This window comes from Rhamphochromis longiceps, linkage group LG3 (genome assembly GCF_057381845.1).
Source record: "Rhamphochromis longiceps isolate RC_006_pf linkage group LG3, R_longiceps_female_GT1.1, whole genome shotgun sequence".
In the NCBI taxonomy this organism is placed as follows: domain Eukaryota; kingdom Metazoa; phylum Chordata; class Actinopteri; order Cichliformes; family Cichlidae; genus Rhamphochromis; species Rhamphochromis longiceps.
In genome coordinates this window covers 34,740,349-34,763,296 of record NC_140559.1, presented here as the reverse complement: position 1 = coordinate 34,763,296, position 22,948 = coordinate 34,740,349, and the positions used below count along the sequence as shown (strand labels likewise).

At 42.0% G+C, this 22,948-nt stretch overlaps 1 protein-coding gene across 1 annotated transcript in view; it reads right to left on the bottom strand.

The window, feature by feature from the left end:
- col4a5 (collagen, type IV, alpha 5 (Alport syndrome)) overlaps positions 1-22,948 on the bottom strand; it is a 70,425-nt gene that overhangs the window by 4,757 nt on the left and 42,720 nt on the right. The window contains exons 19-44 of the mRNA XM_085395398.1: positions 19,892-19,985; positions 19,229-19,513; positions 18,989-19,078; positions 16,229-16,299; positions 15,710-15,901; positions 15,452-15,620; positions 13,181-13,273; positions 12,969-13,073; positions 12,676-12,773; positions 12,255-12,405; positions 12,055-12,168; positions 10,937-11,104; positions 10,446-10,535; positions 10,037-10,183; positions 9,862-9,960; positions 9,680-9,769; positions 8,894-9,033; positions 8,664-8,790; positions 7,655-7,834; positions 7,500-7,550; positions 7,185-7,370; positions 1,674-1,807; positions 1,488-1,560; positions 1,311-1,382; positions 1,035-1,163; positions 352-450 (exon numbers count right to left, since the gene is read on the bottom strand). Coding sequence (XP_085251524.1) covers positions 352-450; positions 1,035-1,163; positions 1,311-1,382; positions 1,488-1,560; positions 1,674-1,807; positions 7,185-7,370; positions 7,500-7,550; positions 7,655-7,834; positions 8,664-8,790; positions 8,894-9,033; positions 9,680-9,769; positions 9,862-9,960; positions 10,037-10,183; positions 10,446-10,535; positions 10,937-11,104; positions 12,055-12,168; positions 12,255-12,405; positions 12,676-12,773; positions 12,969-13,073; positions 13,181-13,273; positions 15,452-15,620; positions 15,710-15,901; positions 16,229-16,299; positions 18,989-19,078; positions 19,229-19,513; positions 19,892-19,985 — 3,247 coding nt within the window. The remainder of the gene's footprint in view (positions 1-351; positions 451-1,034; positions 1,164-1,310; positions 1,383-1,487; positions 1,561-1,673; positions 1,808-7,184; positions 7,371-7,499; positions 7,551-7,654; positions 7,835-8,663; positions 8,791-8,893; positions 9,034-9,679; positions 9,770-9,861; positions 9,961-10,036; positions 10,184-10,445; positions 10,536-10,936; positions 11,105-12,054; positions 12,169-12,254; positions 12,406-12,675; positions 12,774-12,968; positions 13,074-13,180; positions 13,274-15,451; positions 15,621-15,709; positions 15,902-16,228; positions 16,300-18,988; positions 19,079-19,228; positions 19,514-19,891; positions 19,986-22,948) is intronic.

Here is a 22,948-nt window from a genome sequence, read left to right as displayed (position 1 = left end):
CCTAATAGGTTAAACTTCTTCTTTTACCAGCTGCTCCCTTTAGGAGTCACCACAGCTGATCATTTGCCTCCAATTCCAGCCTATCTCTTGGACCGTCCTTTGTCACAACAACCCTCTGTGTATTCTTCTTCACTACATCCATGAAGCTTCTCTGTGGCCCTCCTCTTTTTCTTCAACCTCCATATTCATCCTTTGTCCAGTATATCCTTTTATATCCAGTAAATCTTTGATCAGCAAATAAATAAAACTTTTGGCCATGACAGTACATACACTACTAATAACGTTTACTCTTTGTTTAACCAGGGATAACATATAGAGTAGGTCAGTGATGAGACTCTCTGCCTTACTTACCAGGCTGACCTGCCGGACCAACGTCTCCCTTCCTGCCGGCAGGTCCGTTGAAGCCAGGAGGACCATCGCTCCCAGGTCCACCAGGGTCACCTTTGATGCCTGAGACCAGGAGGCAGGAGAGGCAATGACTCCATCAGTTTTTTCCACCTTAGATCATTTTACTCATCACGTTCACATTATATTAGCCCGCATATAAAATTGTCATGGTTTCTATATTGTACAGCACTTGTGTGAGAAGAGCCTGTGAAAAGGGTTGTATACTTTCTGAGTCAAAGATAATTCATGACAAAATGTGTGACTTACAAAGTATTGCTTTTACTTTTAAAATTCACTGTGTAATCTGTCCCCTAGCATTATGGAAAATGTTCAAAATATTCGGCCTCGCTATCAGAAGTAATAATAGTACAAAACCTTATTTTAGGATCACAGATGTGGCCAAAATTTACTCCGAGAAATCATATTGTCAGTATTTATGGAAATACAAAATCCCTATTTAATATGTATTAAATGCAAAAATTGAAAACCTCTTTCCTCAAAACTATAAATATCTGTAAAAGTACAGTATAGATAGCTTTGTAGGAAGTGCTTCCCCTTTGAGAAGAGCAGCATAATCATTTGATCCTGATCCTGTGTCTTTTATGTTATTTTTATCAGTTCCCATCATAGAAACTATATTTACTTACCTGAGCCTCCAGGTTGGCCAGGCAAACCAGGTGGTCCTGGAGAACCAGGTAGGCCCTGAAGACCTGGGGGTCCCCGTTCTCCCTTTAGCACAATGGGAGGCGAACCTTCACCGGGATCACCCGGAGTGCCTATTAACACGAGAAAATTCTCCTGTTAGCGCACTTGTCTGGGGGTGAGGCGGAGGGAGACAAAATAAAGCAGCAGCACAGATTTTTCTTTTGAAGGTAGTCTCACGTCTCTTCACTCTAGAAGAAAAGGATAACATGTTGACCTACCCCGTTCTCCAGGTAATCCACGATCTCCAGGAGGGCCACTGGGGCCAGGATATCCAAGATCACCCTTCAATCCTGATAAAAACAAATCTTTAGGCTCTGTTCACAATAAATGCTGAAGACTAAAATATGTTTTTGTTTAAAAAAAAAGAAGCACAAATAATGTTATTGTGAACAAACCAGGGAATCCAGGAACACCAGGCTGTCCTGAATCTCCCTTTATTCCAGCGGGGCCAGTAGGACCAGGTATGCCCTGAGAAGAAAGGGTTGTAGAGATATTGTGAGCTCAGCTAACGAAGGACAAAGAAATACAGATGTGCATTCTTTTGGAGAAGATAATGAAGTAAATCTAAAACAGGGTGTTACCGGATTTCCTGGAAAACCAGGATCTCCCTTCTGTCCGGGGATGCCAGGAATTCCAGGCATGCCAAGAGTACCCTTTTCTCCCTTAACGCCACCAGTTCCTGGGAGTCCACGAGGACCTTGTAGGCCAGGTGAACCTTCACACGCAGAGAATGAAAGGTCAGATGTGATAACATAAAAACAACACAACATTGTTGATTATGTGTTTTTTTTTCCCCACCAGGGTTTTGATCACATTTGGATTTTAATTAAGCAATTAAACAAAACATTTTTGGCTGATTTACTTTTATGCTTTCTTATGGGTCTTCTTCTGATGTGAAAAATTCTTTGCCCCCTTCCTGATTTCTACGTTTTTTGACACATCAAATTGTAATATCAGACAAAGATAATCTGAATAAATACAAAATGCAGTTTGTAAAGATTCGTTCAATTTCACTAGTCACACCTAGGCTGCTGAAATTACTTAAATCAGTCTGGAAAGGTTTACAAAGGCATTTCAAAGGCTTTGGGACTTCCCAGGGGTGGTCGACCTATCAAAATTAATCCAAGAGCGCATCAATGACTCATCCAGGGCGTCACAAAAGAACCCAAACAACATCTAAAGAATTGCAGGCCTCACAGTTCAGAGTTCATGATTCAACAACTGGGCAAAAATAGCATCCATGAGGGAGTTCAAGGAAAAGACCACTGACCAAGAAGAACAAAAGGCTCACACATTTACAAAAAGACATCTTGATGGACTTCAGTCAGATTGAGATGCTTTGGCATGAAGTCAAATAAGCTGTTCAAATTTTGTAAACTCTCCAATGTAGCTGAATTAAAACTTTACTCCAAAGAAGAGTGGGCCAAAGTTCCTCCACAGTGATGTGAAAGAGTCACTGGCAGACATCACAAATACTTGATTGCAGTTCTTGATTGAAATGTTTGGAAAATTAAATCATTATTTAAAAACTGCATTTTGTGTTTATTAAGATTATGGTAAATGGTAAATTTACCATTTACACGGGTGATGGCAGCTACGTTGTAGCCACAGCCACCCTGGGGTGCACTGACAGAGGCGATCTTTATTATTATCTTTGAAACATGTAAGTGTGAAAAATGTGAGAAAGTATTTGCGTGGTTCTTTCTTTAAATCCTTGGGGAAACCTTGCAGACACCAAACTGAAGAGTTTTATTTTCAGACTGTGTGTTACAGGTGTAGTAATGGTGAACCCTGAGACTGATTACTGGTTACTATGATTGCCTCATTTGACAGAACAGGATAAACACACATGTATGTTACTGGTAACTAAAAATCATGGTAGAGAAACATTTTAAGAAGATCTTCAGGTAAAAACAATCCCGAAAAACAGTAAACTTGCAACTTGACTGTGTGTAGGTTTTTATGGTTATAAGTCCTGGGCGAACTGTCCTGTGGGGTAAAGAAAGGATGAACTGAACACTCAATTTATAACATAAACCGTCACACAAATCCAGAGGTTAGGGCCGGGGTTAATTCATCTTCAGATCATTAACAGTTTTGTCATACAGTTCGGTCCCAATGTTTTTGGACTATTACACATTTTTGTACTCTTGCCTCTGCACAACAACACAGCTACTGTATTTTCCGCACTATAAGGGGCACTAAAAATCCTTTTATTTTCTCAAAAATCAACAGTGCGCCTTATAATCCAGTCTCAGATCAAGAGCTTTTTCTCTCTTATGTACTTTTTTCTTCCCATTACACTGGTACAAGATTTTTCCCCCCAGAGCTGTGCAGACACTTTTAGATGTTTTCTGGCAAACTCTAATCTTCTTATATTAGTATTCTTGACCTGGCTTAATGTTGTATTTGTCACAATATATGAAGGGAACAGGCCTCACGGTGCAATTGGACTGCTTTTCAGTCAATTGTTCAATTACTTTTGAGCCTCTGAAAAATTTGGGTCTGTGTATAAAAATGACTTCTGAGCAGTCATTGCAAAAAAATAAATAAATAAAAAAATTAAACCCATAGAGCTAAAGCTGAAAATCTGCACTTCGATTACATATTGATTATCTGATTCAAAACCCACTGTGGTGGTGCACAGAGGAAAAGTGAAGTGGATTCACACTTTTACATGCTTTGAACTGAGAGAAATTGATGTGAACTAACCCCGACCCAGCATGAAACTCAGTTTATATGGTTACATGTATCAAACCCATCAAACCACTGGAGTCTAACCTGGAGGACCTAGGGTTCCCAGAATTGCCAGGCAAACCGGAGCCGGGATAAAGGAATGGGGCAACAAAGAAGAGCAGGTTTAGACAGAGGTAGGCATCAGTACAGAAACACAGTCATACCTGACAAAGAAAGAGGTATTTCTCCTTTACTGAATAAACCATGGGGGCTATTCGGCTTGATTTAATTCATGCACAATGATGTGGTATGTTAGCGTAAATGCTAGTTGTCTGCTTTTAAATAAGTTGCTGTTAAGCTTTTACAAATGACACTGATATGTATTCATATTTGACATAATTTTTATAGTCAATCATTAACATGAGAACCAACAACAAACTAAGATAATGTTAACTGGCACCGTTAACCTTGTTTAAGTAACTCTTTGATAAGCGACAGCAGGATTACCATATGCCCTGTTTTTTAACCAGTGAGGTCTTCAACCAGTTATTGGTTTTGGGCTTTTTAACAGGTTTTGCAGGCAATAACAAAACTATAGCTAATAGCCTAACAGCCTTATCTTTCAAAGATAAAAAACAAAACCCCATTAAACTACAATATATACTCAATACATAATGCTTAAATATAATCATACACAATGTGAAAACGACTAAGGTGAGTTAGTTATATGATGTGTTTTTGTATTTAAATTCTGTGGTGCTGATACATTCTGAATTTGCTGCAGCACCTACATGTGACCCAGATCATCCACATGCTGATTTGTGTTGCGATTATCACGATCACACTTGAAGAAAAAGAAAATCTTTAATAGTGGCTTACTTGTAAAAAAAAGTGCATTATGCTACCATCAGAGTGCATGGAAAGTGAAAAGAGACAGTTGTTAGGAGGAAATACAGAGGAGATGCAGTGATTTATCATCAATTTGTTCCTAAACTGATCAGAGAGACGTTAAACTCGGTCAGTGCTGCTGTAGGAGACATGCAGGAGAAGTCTGGATGCTGTTGATCTGACCTGCAGGGCCTGTGACGCACAGATGCACGAGTTGTCACGCGAAGAGGGTCCGCCACACCAAAGCAGGTGGGACCAAACCACAGGAAACAGGAGTAACATGTAATAACATTGTGTCACCCTGACAACCCCCAAAACCTTTTCATGTAGCCTGATGCAGGGCTGGATAGCAGTTGGTTCTGACAATTGCTTTCAAAAGATGTGGCTTTTAAATAATGGGTGATTTCCAGTAAATATACACTCACTGCCGCTTATTAGTTACACCTTGCTAGTACTGGGTTGGACCCCTTTGAGCCTTCAGAGCTGCCTGAACTGTTGATAAAATCAGGATGAATCCATGGTTTCATGTTGCGTACTTTTTAAATCTGACCCTACCACCTGAAGTCTGCAGCAGAAATCAAGAGTCAAGAGCCAAGCAGTGTTTTTCTGATCTTCTGTTTTCCAATATTGGTGAATCTATCTGAACTGTAACCTCGGTTTTCCTGTTCTTATGTGACAGAAGTCACCCAGTATGGTCTTCTACTGCTGTAGACCATATTTTTCTTTTTCAGGAGAAACTGTAAACCCTGGAGATGGCAGTGTGGGAAAACCCCAGAAGTTTATCAGTTTCTTAAATACTTGTGTGGCACCAACCACCGTGCCACATTTAAAGTCATTTAAATTAAATTTCTTCCACATTCTGATGCATACTTTAAACTTTCAACTATGCCTACATGCTAAACGCATTGAGTTGCCGCCATCGGCTGATTAGTTGAATTAGTGTACCTAATAAAGCGGCTGATAAGTATAAATAAAACCTGCACATCTACTTTTATCTTTTTTTTACATAAAGAAAGATCACAATGCTACAAATTTGTTTCGGTTGCCTGTTATTACAGATGCTTCCATGAATTTGAGAATTTTTAAACCAAAAAGTATCTTTAAAAAATAGAAGAAATAGTTAAAAACAGGGATGTTTTTCTGAAAGGGTTTGTCAGGAGAGTCCACTCTGTCCAGCACTGTATGAGACTTGTTCTCAGTGTGTATAAACACACACACGCATGTGTGCTTTTGTCGGGATGAACAGTGTCCATGCAGATGGCTGATTGGTGAGACAAAACCAAAATATGGCAGCAAAGCCAGAAACAAACCAACGACAGCTCTTATCCAGAATCAAAGAGTTTTTGCTCTTTATGCTAACAGGGTAAATGAATTACTGCAACAGCAGTATTTTTGTCGTCATCGAAACATCTTTAATGACAGATTCTTGACTGAATCAGAGATTTTGGTTTGTGTCTGCTATACTTGTTTGAAGTTCTCTTTTTTTCAGAATGGTTCACAAACATACAAAGACACACACTGATCACAATGGTCACATTAGAGGACAAACACACACAAATACACACGATTCAGTGCTGTGGAGAGATGAATGGATTACAGCTTTGCTAATGACCAGATCAAGAGAAGAGGACAAGGGGTGAGGAGACATGAGGGCGTATTGGTTTGTGAATAAAAACATTTTTGGATGATGATGAAGACACAACAATGTGGCATAAACACATGCACTTTTTGGGACGTAGTCATAACCCCAGAGGCAAACAGTGATTGGTGTGTGATGAGGTGAAGGAGGAGAACACTAACATTTACTCATGAGGGTGGTGTTGACAATAATCGGACAGGTGTGTTGCTTCTCATACTGGTGGTTTGATTGGTGCAACAATCTCCCATGCAAATCAAGGAGATGGAAGCGTTCACGTTTAAAGTGGAGATTCTGCCATTTGCTGTCTGGTTTTCTGGTTCCCTACAGGATTGGGTTAGTGGTTCTGAACTGGGAACCACAGGCTGGTATGTCCAAACCATGTTGTCTAGTTTGTCTACATCGTAGCATTTCACCAGCAATCCATCAGTGTTTGGGCTATTTAAGCCCATATAAAGAAGTCGAAACACATTCTTCTTTTAACGTACTTGTCCCACAGCTTTTTATTTACAGGAAGTGGCCCATTGGTGTGACAAGACTTGTGGATGGTTGATTTCATTTCATAGTAATTTCTTCGTCTTACCTTTAAATCAAACATTTTACACTGAAGGGAAGCATTATTCAACAGAGATATCCAAAGAATCAAGTAATCTGCATGATGCCTATGGGGCAATTGGTTGTACAGCCATTTTCCTGCAAGTCTTGTGATGCAGTCAAATGCAGTGAGGCTGATTTTTCAAAGTTAACATTAGGTTTATGGGTAGGAACGGAAGAATCCTCTCTGTGGTCACTGATTACACAGTATAGTTATTATTAATACAATAATCATCTGAAAACCAGGCAGCAAATTCTAGTACTATATGTGGTGATAAATACTGTCCATGTCCCTTACCTGCTCTTCCAGGTAATCCAGGGGGTCCTGTGGCACCTTTAGGGCCTGGCAGAGACAGCCCAGCAGGCCCAGGAAAGCCAGGGGCACCTTGTTCACCAGGGCCACCAGGTGAGCCTGGGTCTCCTTTAGGGCCGGGAAAACCAGGGTTGCCGGGTACACCAGGAGGACCTGTGTCTCCCTTGATACCTTAGCACACAGAGACACAAATTAGAGAATGTTGAGAAAAAAATGTAACTAACCTGCAAAACCAGCAAAAAAATCAATAAAGAATACACAGGTATGAATATATATGTACTACAGGTGGTGGTAATTCACCTGGCAGTCCTGGACTTCCAGCAGGACCTGGACCACCGTAACCTGGAATTCCTGGAGGGAAAAGTAATGAAAATATTTATTTTTGAGTAAAACAACGGAAAGCAATTTAGAATGTACAGCAAAATTACAGTTCCTGTAGATGCCCTGTGACTCACCTGCTTCTCCTTTGACTCCAGCTGGTCCTGGAATCCCATCGCGACCTGCCTGACCTTTCTCTCCTGGTGGACCAGACTGTCCTTGTGGACCAGGTTCTCCTGGTCTACCTGGAGCTCCTGAGCTACCTGGGGTACCGGGCACACCGTCAAGACCCTTAGGACCGGGGATACCAGGAGGACCTGACAGGAGAGTAGAAAGAGAAGATCGACCCTTGCTTTGCTTCAATGAAAAGAAGTCCCATTAACACAAAAACTGATCATGATCGACATACGATACTGCCACCTCAAAGGGAATTCCTGGTAAAATAAAAAGTAATATTAGTAATAAATTATCGCAATAAAATTCCTTTTTCACTCTGATATAAAATACATGTGCCTGACCAACGTCTCTCATCCAAGGTTTAATTTTTCTAAATGCTTGAAATGGTAATGTGACAGACTCCTTCTCTAATTCCTTGAATTCTCAAAGTCGACTCCTTTTTTTAAATTTGTTTTGGTCCAGTGAAGGCAAAAACGTGTCACCCTCTCCAGATTTACCAGCCAGAACCATTAATTGTGTTGTATTTTAATGCTGTTTTTTTTTTCTTATTGCCTTAAAAAATTTATAATTGTATCTTTAATAGATAAAATACTGCCGGGTTCTCAAACTCCAGTCCTCGAGGGCCGGTGTCCTGAAACTCTTCCATGTGTTCCTGCTGCAACACACCTGAATACAATTAGTAGGTCATTAGCAAGACTCTTATAGAACTTGGCTGCATGCTGAGGTGGCAATTCAGCCATTTGATTCATGCTACAGCAGCTCATGAGTGAATGAACATGGTGCAATAAAAGTACTTTTAGAAGTACATGTTTCCAAATACTTTTGGAACATTTTACGGGTTAGGGTTTGACACTTCAGCATGCAGTCAAGTTCTATACTCTTGCTAATGCAATGCAGTTGCAGTTTAATATCAGCAACTTATTTCAGCTTTTCATTCTTCTTTTCTACATCTGTTATGATCAGACTTACCTTGGAATCCTGGGAGTCCGGGGTCACCTTTATCGCCTGGTCTTCCCGTCACACCTGTGGGACCTGGTAATCCCGGGTTTCCTTTTAGGCCTGGATTTCCTGGGTACCCTGGCAGGCCTGGATCACCCTACAAAGGATGTAACAAAAACTTTTAATGTGCACCAAAATATTATTTATAATAATAATATTTGCCTTTTTTACCAGGAAATCTGAGTGGTTGGATTATGCACCTTTTGTCCGGTTAGTCCAGGTGGTCCGACGCCAGCAGAACCTGGCTCACCTTTGGGTCCTTGGTTACCAGGTGGTCCTGGCTGTCCTGGGGATCCTGGTATACCCGACACTCCTGAAACACCTTTCAGCCCTGGTGGTCCTGTGTGTTCATTAAAGGGATAAGTAGCAAATAAAGTTTAACAAATGTTTTAAAAAAAGAATGTCATTAAGATACAGAATCAGGTATTCTCTTCCTTAGTAACACTAACCAACACACCAGTGCATCACTGGTTTGTGGGCAACCAATACAGGTTTTCAGAACTTTGGGCACCACCATCTTGCTTTGAAAGCCAGAGTGTATGAAAGTGGGACTAATAATACAAGGATACTATGTAAACACTATATTAAAAAAAACATAACCTGTTTCATTATTTGTCATTTGTGTGCTCTACATGAAATGATAGTTGAAAAGTCAAATAAAAATGATCATCGTGATATATCAAAAAAGAGTTTTCATTATAAATTTAGTAGGAAATATTTACTGAGTTATTAAATCAAGTGATAAGCGAGCACATTTTATTAAGACTTCAATTAAATTTAACTTATCGGCCAAACAAGTCACCTCCTGCTGGCAGTTAGAACGAATGCCGGTTTAAGTCTGTTGCTCTATAGCAAGTTACAACATTTAATAAACAAGGTGTAGACCTGAAGGATATTAATTTGTATAGGCATATTTCAACACACAACACTGGCCTTTAATTACTAACATCTACAGCAATAAGGACCAAAGTTTTGATAAAAAGCACCTGGGATTCCCATGTCTCCCATTTGGCCTTTAGGTCCTGGAGACCCAGGAATACCTGGACCTCCTGGGCGACCAGAATCTCCCTTAGAACCTGCAAAAAAAATGAAATAGCATGTTAAAAATCTGTTTCTGTCTGTATTTATGTATGTACTTAGTATGTATGCATTAGGGGTGAATTCATACCTGGAGGTCCAGGGCGGCCGGGACTGCCGTCTGTTCCTGGAAACCCAGGGTCACCAGGGAGACCAGTAGCACCTTTTGGACCCGGAAAACCTGTTCCACCTGTAGAAAACCAATATGTAAGATTTAACTCAAACTTTTTACTCTTTGAGGGCAGTGAAAATGTTTTCATCTCTACCTGAAGGTCCAGGATCTCCTTTTTGTCCCTTTAAGAGCTGCGATGGAACACTGGGTCCTGGCGGTCCCTGGAGGCCCATGTCTCCCCTCTCTCCTTTAGCACCAGGACCACCTGGTGCACCGTCTCTACCTGGAAATCCTGGTTCACCTGTGTAGATGCATCAGGCAGGCCCTTTCATGAGTAGCTGCATACTTTTAATCCAATTATACCAACAACAGAGGTCACAAGTTACTTGAAAATGATAAATTACTTCATATTCTTTATATTATTTTTTATAGCTTATGCAACCAGATTCCAGGTTTTTAATAGATTTTTTGCTGTAGGAAAAATATCATTCTGCATATGTCAATTTAAAACAATAAGTGTTATCATGCATGATTTTTGTGGTAAGTATGGAGTGTGTCAGTACCTTTAAATCCAGGAGCACCAGGTCCTCCTGGGGCTCCCGGTCCTCCAGAAGGTCCTGGAGGTCCATTGGGACCCATGTCTCCTTTCTGACCTGCAGCCAGGCCGGCATTGCAGAGGAGAGAAAGTTAGAATAATCAATAAACCAAAGTAAATATTTAATTATATACAAATAACATAAAAATGTCTATTATCATTTAGTCAACTGTTTCTAATTGCTGGTCTGATTTAGATTTTCTGATAACTTTGTGAGCTAACAACAATTAGCTAGCCTACAAGCTGCCTTTATACTAAGTTATGCAGACATTCAGCCAGTCTTTTTGTAGTTAGTAAATGCTCTAAATGATCGACTGCATAGAGTCATCATGACAGCTTTTTGTCCTTTGCTTTATCAACTTGTGACATATAATGCTTTTTATTGCTTTTCAAGATACCAATATAGCTAATGTTATTCATTTACAGCCATATTTCGATGATTGAAGAGTGACAGCTTACCTGGCAAGCCAGGCAAACCATCGCGACCAGGTCCTCCAGGTGGTCCTGGGGTTCCAATAGTACCTGGAAGACCTTGATAACCTGGAGCTCCTGGGTCTCCTGGTGGGCCTGGGATGTCTAGACCTGGAGGGCCAGGGTCTCCTTTTGGACCATCTGATCCTGGCAGCCCTGTAAAGATGATTATTATGACTGTCCTCTTTTCATTTAGGAACAACATTTGAACTGTCAGGTTAACAATAATTTGAACATTTTTACTCTCCACTCCCCTGGGCGGTCAAGATTTTGAGGGGTTGTCCTGGTTCCCACTTCTGCAATATTGGAAACAGTGCTTCTGGATTTGCAAAGTAGGAAGGAGTGGTTCAGCTCCAGGGTTTATATACATAGAGTTTGCTCTATGTGTGCTTTTGGGTATATGACCACACCCCTAACCTGTGGGAAGCATTTTGGAAGAATAAAGTATTGGCGCCCAATGTTACAAGCTATTCGGTCCCTTTGTTCTAATAATCAGGGTTTGGGTCATATTGTAAGTTAGACTTACAGTCCAACATTCTCCAGACTGGAGAATGTTGGATCCTCTGGGCACAGCCAAGGAGCAGAGTGTTTCTGATTCTATGGCTTCAGAAACACCACCGATCAGTGAACTCCATCTTGCACCAGAGTGATTTGTAATAGTGGCTAGGATGAGAATTATTTCTTTCAAGTCTGAGGCCATGTAGAACCTCAGCTGTACAGTAGATTCGCTACTTCTGGCTGGCAGTGAGTTACTGCTCCAAGTAAAGGGGTTCAAGAATTCTGGGTTACGTTCGAGAGTGGAGGAAACTCTAAGCTAAAGACTGACAGATAGACCAATGTGACATCCGGTTGTCAGAGCTGAGCCTGAAAGTGAAGTAGTCAAATTATAGAAATAGGGTTGAGCAATGTTCCTGCTCTTGTTATCTGCCTGGGATAACTACTAAAATCCACCTGGATGAGGTGTCTCCTGCATATCCTACTAGCAGGAGAGCCCAGAGACAGAGCCTAGAGATCAGATTATGTCTAACATCTTAAACTGCTGACGGTAGAATGGATATTCTGTAATGCTGAGTTTTCTCTTTTCAGTCAAACCTTATGTGACTTACCTGGTGGTCCCATTGGGCCCGGAGGTCCTGGGAGACCTGGTGGGCCCGTTCCACCAAAAGAGGGGGGTCCAGGGGGGCCACGAGATCCAGGTGTACCAGGTGTACCAGGCTCGCCTGCACAGACAGAGAATAAAGTATCAGCTCAAAGTTCTGGCCTGGTGTCATTTTGTTCTAAAACAATCACACAATCTAAAGAGTACCTTTGAATCCTGGAGCTCCATCAGCTCCAAGCCGTCCTGACAAACCGGGGTTACCAGGGAAACCAGGATCTCCCTTAGGCCCAGTGGAACCTTTAGGGCCCGGTGCACCCGTTAAACCAGGAGGACCAGGAAGTCCAAGACCAGGTTCACCCTGTCACACATATAACCAAAAAGAGCGTCAGGCACACAGGGAGGGACGAACAGTACAGTTTAGAACAGAACAAGAGGCATTTAATGAAAGCTATTAATGCATAACAAAATGTGTTGCTTAGAGAAAATTGCTTAATATAAAAAATCTGTCATTTTCAAATTGTAAGGATTATTTTATCCTTGTTATTTTAGCCTTCTACAGATAATAATGTTAGTAAAATTGGTATACACAACTATCCAAATATATTAAAACATATATATACACACACACCTTTGGTCCAGGAAATCCCAGCTCACCGGGACGTCCATCTATCCCTGGTCTTCCTGGTCCTCCAGGGGCTCCTGGTTGCCCGCCAACACCCGGGAATCCTGGAGGAGGAAAGAAGTGAGTGTGAGATGAAGAAGGTAACAATGACACAAAAAGCAGAGAGTATGTAGGGAAGTACTCAGAAGAAGTTGTTAAAGAGAAGAGAATGTAAATAGAAGTGGACAAAGGAAGACAAAACAGCAGAGGTAGAAAGAGCAAAGGAAGACAGATAGAGAACAGTTTATCGCTATCTTTGCCTTTTGGTCCTGGAGGTCCTGGCAGTCCAATGCCTGGGATTCCGGGTTCACCCTTCGCTCCCGATAAACCGGGAAAACCAGGCTGTCCAGGCTGACCTGGTATACCTAACAAAGGGAAATGACCAAATTAGGCAATCAGGCAGCATGTATGTTACTTTAGATACTGTGAATGGAAAGTATATTATTTTACAACAAAATAGTGACTCGTGTACCTGGTGAACCAGGCTGCCCAGGCTCGCCATCCCGACCTCTTTCTCCTTTGGCCCCTTTCTCTGTCATTGTCTGACCAGGTTCACCCTTAGTTCCTTCATGATGACAAAATGCACAGATAAAAGGTTGGACGCTTTCAGTGAGCAGACGGCAGGAAAATTGGACATGAAATGGATGTCAAATAGCCTGTGGGAAACATCTATGTCCATTCTATTTTGCTATGTTTTCTTTAAGGTAACTTAAGTAAAATCATTTTCAAAGTTCAGTATCAAGACCTCTGCAGGAGATTTTAGGCAAGTTGTGGAAAGAAAACTTTTTGATGCAATGAACAGTACATTCCAACTCAGGCTGTAGCTTGACGATATACTAAGCTTTAAAATTTTATAGCTAGAACCTCAGAGATAAATAATGTGAAAATATAAATTAGATCAACATATAATTTACTTTGCTGTATTATGAGACACAGCACTGGTCTAATTTGGTAAGGTACAGTGGGGGAGATAAGTATTTGATCCTCCTAGAAGTCAAACAGAATTCTGGCTCCTATGGTTGGGTGTGTGCCCATGTGCACACGGATTACAGTCAATAAATAAGATACAGCTGATCTGAGTTTTGTGTATAAAGCACACCTGTCCACAGAATCTAAATTTTCCATTCTGACCTTTCCATCACCATGAGCAAAACGAAACGACCATTAAAGGACGAATGGGCTAAAGTGTTATATTAATTGTTGGTGATTATTAGGAAATGGAGGAAATCAACCTCAGCCTGGAGCTCAATACAAGGGGTAAGGATGATTATAAGAACGGTGATTGATTACAGGACAGGAGGAGCTTGTTAATGATCTGAAGGCAGTTGGGGCCACAGTCACCAAACACCACTGGTAACCAGTGTTGGGCAAGTTACTTTGAAAAAGTAATTAATTATAGTTACTAGTTACTTCTTCAAAAAAAGTAACTGAGTTAGTAACTGAGTTACAATATTCTAAAAGTAATTAATTACTTGAAAAGTAACTATTGCATTACGTTTAACCCTCTGGGGTCCAGGGTATAACTGGCCATTTTAACTACTTTTGATTTTCCCCACATTTTACCTTTAAAAACTATTTTAAAGGTAAAAACTACTATATGATAACTTATGGCAAAGGGGTGGGATTAAATAAGTGTTTACTTCTTCCCACTCCCTTTCAACGTGTAAATGAATCAGAATGGTAGCAATATTGAAATGTACTGACTTTTGTATAGTATTTTTTCTCTCTTATTTTCTTTTCTAAATGTACCTGTATATTGTTTACATGGTTGAAATGAATTAACAATCAATCAATCTACTTTGCCTTGTTTGGTATCATCCTTTTCAGCACAACCTCACGTGTCTGAATTTACAGTTATGTTTTCATTTTGACATACTGTATTAATACAATTGATCTAAAATCAGAAAAAAAACATAAAATCAGTGTAGAAAAAGTTATTTTTTTACTGTAACAACCACAAACATGTTTAATGAATCATATTTAATAACTTTTAAATGCAAATATAAATTGTCAGTTTTAAAATCCTATGCACAAGTTTTGCAAACAACAAAGTTATTTGCATCCATTTACCTTTTACCTTGATTTAAAAAAACCATTTCAAACTATTTACAGAACAATCAGCTGTTCTGCATTCAATAAGATGCCACACAAATTATTTGTGCCACTCCAAAAAAATAATTTCTGTCCACTATAAAGGAGAACATCACAGCCTGATACCTGCAGGTCTGACAGCAGCAGGTGTATCACTCCTGTTTCTACCTGGAGACAGCAGCCGCCTCATTGCGCAGCTGCTTAAAGCTGTAGCGTCCAGATTACTTACAGCTACTTCCATGCAACTGATATAAGATGCGGTAAGCTGAACACAGTTTCAACCGTTTGTTTGTTGAAACATAGTAACGGACCGCATTTTCTTGTTAGTAACCGTAACGGCGTTGTAACGATACGAATAGTAATTAGTTAGATTACTCGTTGCTGAAAAAAGTAGCGCTGTTAGTAACGCCGTTACTTGTAACACCGTTATTCCCATCACTGCCTGTAACACACTGTGCTGTAATGGGTTGAAATTCTTGAGCAGGGAGACCCACAGGGGCCTATAATAATCGCTCCCCGGATATGCTACAGCACAACACATCAGGTAATTTTGTTTATTTTATTATGTATGACTAACTTGTATTTCATCACAATAGCTCTCATTGAATATCTATCTATATATATAAGGATAAACGTAAAATGATTTTTTTACCTGGTGCACCAACAGGTCCCGGTCTTCCTGAGACACCCTGGATACCTCTCTCTCCACGAGGTCCTGGATTTCCAAAGCCAGGAAGACCTGGGGGGCCCCTGTCTCCTGGATTACCAGGGAAACCTGGCTCACCGGGGAGGCCTCGTTCTCCTTTCACCAACAATGAGCCCTGTCACAGTTGCAAATACATTAGTTGGGGTTAGAGGGGTTTGGGTTAATTCAGATAAATAATGAACAGACTGAGTGGAAGTCACTCACAGGAGCTCCTTTAGGCCCTGGAGGCCCAGGGGCTCCGTCACGACCAGGCGCCCCGTCCAGACCGGGCAGACCAGGTGGTCCAGGGAAACCAGTGTCACCCTTCTCTCCACTCAAACCATTAACTCTGATGGGATCACCTGGATCTCCCTTCTCTCCATTTAGGCCGGGAGGACCTTGAGCACCAGGAGGACCCTGGAAAGGAAACAAGCAAGATGTCTTGATGCTCAATCATCCAGGTAAGGAAATCCCCCAAAATTGATTCAGTTTACCCAGACGTAGCCTTTGCAGTCGGAAAAACGTAAAACTCTACGTCCAGGTGAACAGAATCAATTTTTTGGGAAAGAAGCAAGAGCCAGGGAAGTCAAACAGAGAAATTAAATCAAAGAATACCAAAGAAATAATGGCGTTTATTATGAAATCTTATTTTTCTGATGAAAAAAAATCGTGAGCAACACATTAATTATATCAGTTCCACAATGATAATCACCACTTTTGGAAAGGAAAAGTAAGAATACTCACGCTGGGGCCGACAGAGCCAGGTGTTCCTGGAAAACCTCTGTCTCCCTTGAAACCTTGGGTGCCAGGAGGTCCTGATGAAGAAAACAAGAGGGACCATAAAAACATCTGTCCTGAGGTCTACTAAACTTCAGTGTCTTTATTGTCACATTTAATGTCATTACTGAATAGAATAGAATAGAATAGAATAGAATAGAATTCAACTTTATTGTCATTGCACATGCACAGGTACAGGGCAACGAAATGCAGTTTGCATCCATCCAGAAGTGCTTTAGTGATATAGATATATTACAATATATATTGGCAATAATATAGATATGTGAGTATATTACAGAAATGGGTCTATTATGGTATGTTATAATGTACACGGTATGAAGTATGTTGTGAATATTCTATAACTATAAGTATGTACAGGCTGTAGTGAGTACAAGCTATGTACAGGATATGAACAGGATATAAATATGAAAAACTATACAGAATATGAAATAAATAACTTTACAGAATCTGGGATATACAGCTATACAGAAATGGGAACTATGCAAGTTGTAAACAGTTGTAGGATTAAAGATTATCGAATGTACAGAATGATTATTTACACAGAGCTATACAGTAGTGCAGTTAAGATAAGTGAGGGTGTAGATAGTTTCTACAGAGGCTATATAAAGTGCTATAGTGGTTGTGAGTGGTGGTTCAGTCCATGTTATTATTGTGTTTGAGGGTACAGTTGTCCATTGTGGGTGTGTGTATGTTCAGTCCATGAGTTTAACATTGGTCAGATGTCAGGAGGCAGAGTTCAGGAGTCTGACAGCTGTGGGGAAGAAGCTGTTCCGGTACCTGGTGGTCTTAGTCCGGAGGCTCCTGTAGCGCCTCCCAGAGGGCAGGAGGGTGAAGAGTCCATGTGATGGGTGACTGGGGTCTTTGATGATTTTCCCAGCCCTTTTCAGACACCGCTTCCTGTAGATGTCTTTTATGGCAGGAAGTGGTGCTCCGGCGATGCGCTGGGCAGTTTTCACGACCCTCTGCAACGCCTTCCGGTCCGAGGCAGAGCAGTTCCCGTACCAGACTGTTATACAGTTGGTCAGGATGCTCTCGATGGTGCAGCGATAGAAGTTCACCAGGATGTCTGAGGACAGGTGGTTCTTCCTCAGAGTCCTCAAGAAGAAGAGGCGCTGGTGAGCCTTCTTGACCAGCTTGGAGCAGTTGGTCGTCCAGGTGAGATCCTCGGAGATGTGGACTCCCAGGAACTTGAAGCTGCTCACACGCTCCACAGCCGTCCCCTTAATGTGGATGGGTGGATGTGGGTCAGCATTCCTCCTGTAGTCCACGATGAGCTCCTTGGTCTTCTCGGTGTTAAGCAGCAGGTTGTTTCTGTCGCACCACTCAGCCAGACGATCCACCTCCTCCCTGTAGGCGGCCTCATCGTTGTCACTGATGAGGCCAATCACCGTGGTGTCATCTGCAAACTTAATGATGGTGTTGGAACCATCAGCAGGTCTGCAGTCGTGGGTGAAGAGGGAGTAGAGGAAAGGGCTCATCACACAGCCTTGTGGTACACCGGTGTTCATTGTGATGGTAGATGAGCAGCGGTTATCCAGCCGGACATGTTGGGGGCGGTTGGTCAGGAAGTCCAGTAACCATTTGCAGATGAGGGAACTGATACCCAGGTCTGTCAGTTTCCTGATGAGTTGTGAGGGGTGGATTGTATTGAACGCTGAACTGAAGTCTATAAACAGCATTCTGGCGTAGGTGTTGTTGTTGTCCAGGTGTGAGAGGACAGAGTGCATTGCGATGGAGACTGCATCCTCTGTGCTCCTGTTCCGGCGGTATGCGAATTGGTGGGGGTCCAGGGTGGGGGGGAGACAGGATTTGAAGTGTGCTAGGACCAGTCGCTCTAAGCACTTAGTGATGATGGGGGTGAGTGCTACTGGGCGGTAATCATTGAGGCAAGATGGGTTGGAGTTTTTGGGTATCGGGACGATGGAGGTGGATTTGAAGCAGGCCGGTACCACAGCGTGGGCCAAGGACAGATTGAATATGTCTGTGAGCACTCCTGCAAGCTCCCCAGAACACGCTCTGAGAACACGCCCGGGGATGCCATCAGGGCCTGCAGCCTTGTGGACATTGATCCTGCTCAGCACCGCTCCTACATCGGTGGGGGAGAGAGTCATAGGTTGGTGGTCTGGCGTCATGTCTGCTTTGGTTGTGGTTGTGGGGTTCCCTCGCTCAAAACGAGCATAAAAGTTGTTGAGCTCGTTGAGGAAGGAGACATCAGAGGATGCGGGGGAGGGTTTGGTGGTCCTGTAGTCTGTGATGGTCTGGAGTCCTTGCCACATGCGTCGGGGGTTGGAGTTGGAGAAGTGTTCTTCTACCTTCTTTTTGTAATGGTGTTTGGCTTTTTTGATGCCCTTCTTTAGATTAGCCCTGGCTGTACTGTAGGCGTGTGCATCTCCTGACCTAAAGGCAGTGTTGCGGGCCTTCAGGAGGAGACGAACATCCCGGTTCATCCAAGGCTTCTGGTTGGGGTACATGGTGATCCGTTTCTGGGTGGTGACACTGTCTGTGGTTTTGGAGATGTAATCCAGTACAGATGAGGCGTACTGGTCCAGGTCTGTGTGGGTGAACATATTCCAATCTGTGTTTTTAAATCTGTCCTGGAGCACTGCGTCTGAAGGACCACCAAGCAATTTTAATCTGCTACTGTGGATTCAGGAAAGTTTGTTAATATCACCTGACGGAAACAAAACTTTGGGGGAGGGGTCTTACCAGGAAATCCAGGAGGTCCTGGAGGTCCTTGAGGTCCAGGGATGGGGTTGACGCTTCCTATGCAGTTCACACAGGTGTCACCTTTCTCACCTAAAAACACGATCAGATCATTAATGTCACTTTTTTCTGCAAAAGGCTGCAGGGGGAGACCGTCTTATGCACTTTTTTGGGAGATTGGGTGATATTTCAGCAATCTGACAGGAGTTATTTATTTTGATTCTATCTTAGACATTTCCCCACCTTTCTGTCCTATCTCTCCAGGGAAACCTCTTCCTCCTTGTGCACCAGGAACCCCAGGAAGTCCTGGTATGCAGTCTTGACCTGAGGAAGTGCCTGGAAGTCCACGGGGCCCTGGCGGACCAGGGGATCCAGGAGACCCTGCACGACCTGGGGGGCCTGGCAGAAAGTTTCCTGGAGGGCCAATCTCTCCCTTCTGACCTCGCTCTCCTGGGAAACCTTGAGGTCCAGGAAAACCCCCACTACCGGTTCCTGTGAATCCCGGTTCTCCTGGAGGGCCTGTCAAACCTGGAGAAAGGAGGTTGACGTTTCAGTGTTATTTGGTTTGTTTTTTTGCGAAAGATAATCAAAAAGTAAATCTCAAAAAATGGTCTTATTCAGCCAAAAGCAAAGAAGGGCCATTAACTAATTTACATAATTAATAATTGTATCCCTTTATTTCCTTTTCAGTAACCATAAATTATTCAATTTATCCCAACCTTTCCCCTAAATGTATTATTGTATTTTTAATCTGTTATTCTAGACCTACACCAGTGCATTTAGGTTGCACCATCTCATCTATCATGTCTGTTTTGGAACTTAAATTTGGTACCCGGTATAAACTAGCTTTAAAAGTAATGCAAACAATAAGTATGCTTGTTATGTGCCTGTGTGTTTTCAGCTCACCTTGTACTCCTCTGTCTCCTTTGAGTCCAGGTGTTCCAGGTAAGCCAGGTTCACCTTTAGGCCCCACCTGATTCCCTATTGGCCCGCCAATCACCTGATGGGATGTTAAAAAGAATTAAGTAAATTCACAAGACTCACATGGACTAAACTATACAAAACTTTGCAAATATCCTTAAATCTTTTTTTGTAATATAATTTTTAAAATAAAAATATTTTAAAAACTACAACAGAATAAATATAAAATACAACAACAGACTATTGGACCTAAATCAAAGACTATGATAAATATTACCTCCTTATGGAAACTTTCCTCTTTTTTAAAACACTTCCTTATTTTAAGCTGTGTTTTTAAAAATGTAAAAAAAAGTCTCATAATTACAGTTTTCTCACGGTTAGCAGGACTAGTGGACTTTGTACACTGAATAGTCATCCTTAATGGTTCATTTTCCATTGGGAGTGGGTAATTCGTATCACACACACACAGTTTAAATGTTTTCCGTATTGCACAGTTGAAAATAGTGTTTCTTTTTGCCGGTAATAAAAAAAAAACAGTGGCTGAAAGCACTGTAAACAACAGTAGACTGGTGCATAACAAGCAAGCAAATAATGCAGAAAATAGAGATTTGAGACCGTTTTGACCGATCGGCTGTCATGGTCCTGGGCCATGTGGGCCCAGTATTCTTAGTTTCTTATATTTTTGTATTTCGTTCCTTATTTAGGTCATGTTTCCTAAGTTGTCCTGTTGTGTTGTTCCTTATTTGACTTCCCCTTGTGACTTTTATCCCCTGTGTGCCCCTCTATGTATCTGTGAGCCCTCATCTCCCCTCCTTGTTTCATTCCATGTTTCCCCAGCCCACTATGCCCGCGCTCTCTCTCTCCTCCTGTTTGCACCTGTGTACTTCCTGTTTTACTTTGACAGTCTCCCGTCAGTGTTGTTTACTCCTGCCATGTCTTGTTATGTTCATCTGTGTCAGCTGTGTTCCCATGTGTGGCCACTTCCCCTGATCATCCCTCTTGTGTATTTAGTCTCTGTGTTTCATGTAGTCTGTGTCGCGTCGTCTGTGTTACCACCCCCTGTGTTCCGGATCTCCAGCCATAGCTTTTCCTTAGTTTATGTCCAGTTTAGGTTTTCTGTTTGAACTATTACTCTTATGCTGCCCTCACTCTGTTTTGTTCCTTTCATCAGCCAGAATAAAAGGCTCGCTTTTGTTTAACTCCACTCCTGCATCCTCGCTTGTGTTCGCTCCTGGGTCCACCACACACATTTCCGCAGCCCGATTTTGGCCTTCATCGTGCGTCGTGCATCGTGTAGTATACGTGGGGTAACGAGACGCGATTAACACCTCACGACGAGCTCCCGATCATCAATCGCTTGGTCGCGAGGATTTCAAACAGCGACCGTCGTGAGGGTGTCACCGCAGTTTGTCACACTGCGCACGCGCAAACACAAATGTCAGCGAAAAAGACGGCGCAGCACGGCAGCGCAGCGTGTGATCTGGACACACAAGCGATGGAGGCACAACTTGTAGAACTTTGGAAAGCTCATCCGAGCCTTTTCCATGTGGCCTCACAAAATTATCACGAACACAACAACCGTGAAAATAGTTGGATCTACATTGCTGCTCAATCACAGCTGCCTGATCAATGTTTTTCATTAGCAGTTTAGCAAAGTTGATGGTGGTGGTGTGTCTGTGTGAGTGAAAGACAGAGAGAGCGAGTGACAGAATTTCTGTTATAACCTTCATTTTATGGACGCACAGTGTGAGCACTCAGGTCGCATCAGAGCATCGGGCGGTATAGTGTGAGACCCTGCATCGTGACCTACGAACTTCTAACCCCTGCGAGTCAATCGTGCAGTTTGAGCAGGAGCTGAATCGCGCGACTGACAAAATCGCACAGTGTGAGCGCGGCATAAGAGGGAATTCATGACGATGTTTATCAAATGTGAAGCTTATTTTTGATCTTCTTTGCTGCTGGCTCAGTTAATTTGGAGAGTGACAAAACCTGCAGCATCAGAATCTGTGAGATGTCGGCTTTCAGCTCCGACGGCGTGTCATTGGGTGAGAAAGCCAACATCTCACTGATTCTGATGCGTCGGGTCCGCGCTTTGTGTTTACGTCTTTGTGGAATCCGTTTACCTGCTCTCATTTACTGTTTTAGCTGTTTGGTGGTTGTTGAAATGAAAGCTTTAACCTGAGATTCTTAAGTTTCTGGCAAAATACATTTATATTTAAAAATCAATTCAGGATCAACCTAAAATCGATTTTAATTGGAAAATCAATAATTAAAACCCAGCCTTACTGTATAGTGACCATCAAGTATAGGTTGCCATGGAAATATTAAGCTGTCTGCATGTAATTCACTGTGAGTTTTTTTTCTCCCACACGCTGCGAATGCATCACTAACCCCGGAGATTCAGACTCGTCAGACCATTGCCCAAAAGGTGGCAGTGCTACGAATTTATTCCACCAGCTGAAAAGTCATCACTGCAAAATTAAGACCATCTTAAACTCCACATGCAAATGTCTCCTAACACACCAAAGAAAACTTCAAATAAACCAGCTGTGATACGAGCTACCAGCTATCAGCAAGACGAACAGAGAAAAACGGCACGATTCCATGTTATTGTTTATCGAACGTGAAACACATTTTCGGTCCTCTTTTGAATTTTGGTCGTGGTTTGGTTACATCAAGCTGAGTGACCTCATGGATTCTTGTTTGTGTTTAGGCACATTTTGTGAAATTATATAACTGTTCTTTTAATTGTTTTGTCGTTTTCATTGTGTTTAGTGGTTGTAGAGATGGTTTATATGAACTTCAGGTGAAATTCAGAGGTCTCATCCCTTTTGCCCCTAATACTGGGAGCGTTGGGGCTCAAGACATATCATGTATAGTGATACAGCCAAAAAATATTGTGATATTAGATTTTTCCTCATATCGTCCATCCTATTTTCCATTCCACTCCTGTGTCCTGTGATCATGCGTTTGGGTCCTTATCTTGCCTGCCACGCAGCCGACTCTGACAGCTATGCTTTTACTGCACTGACAGTGTGCTTG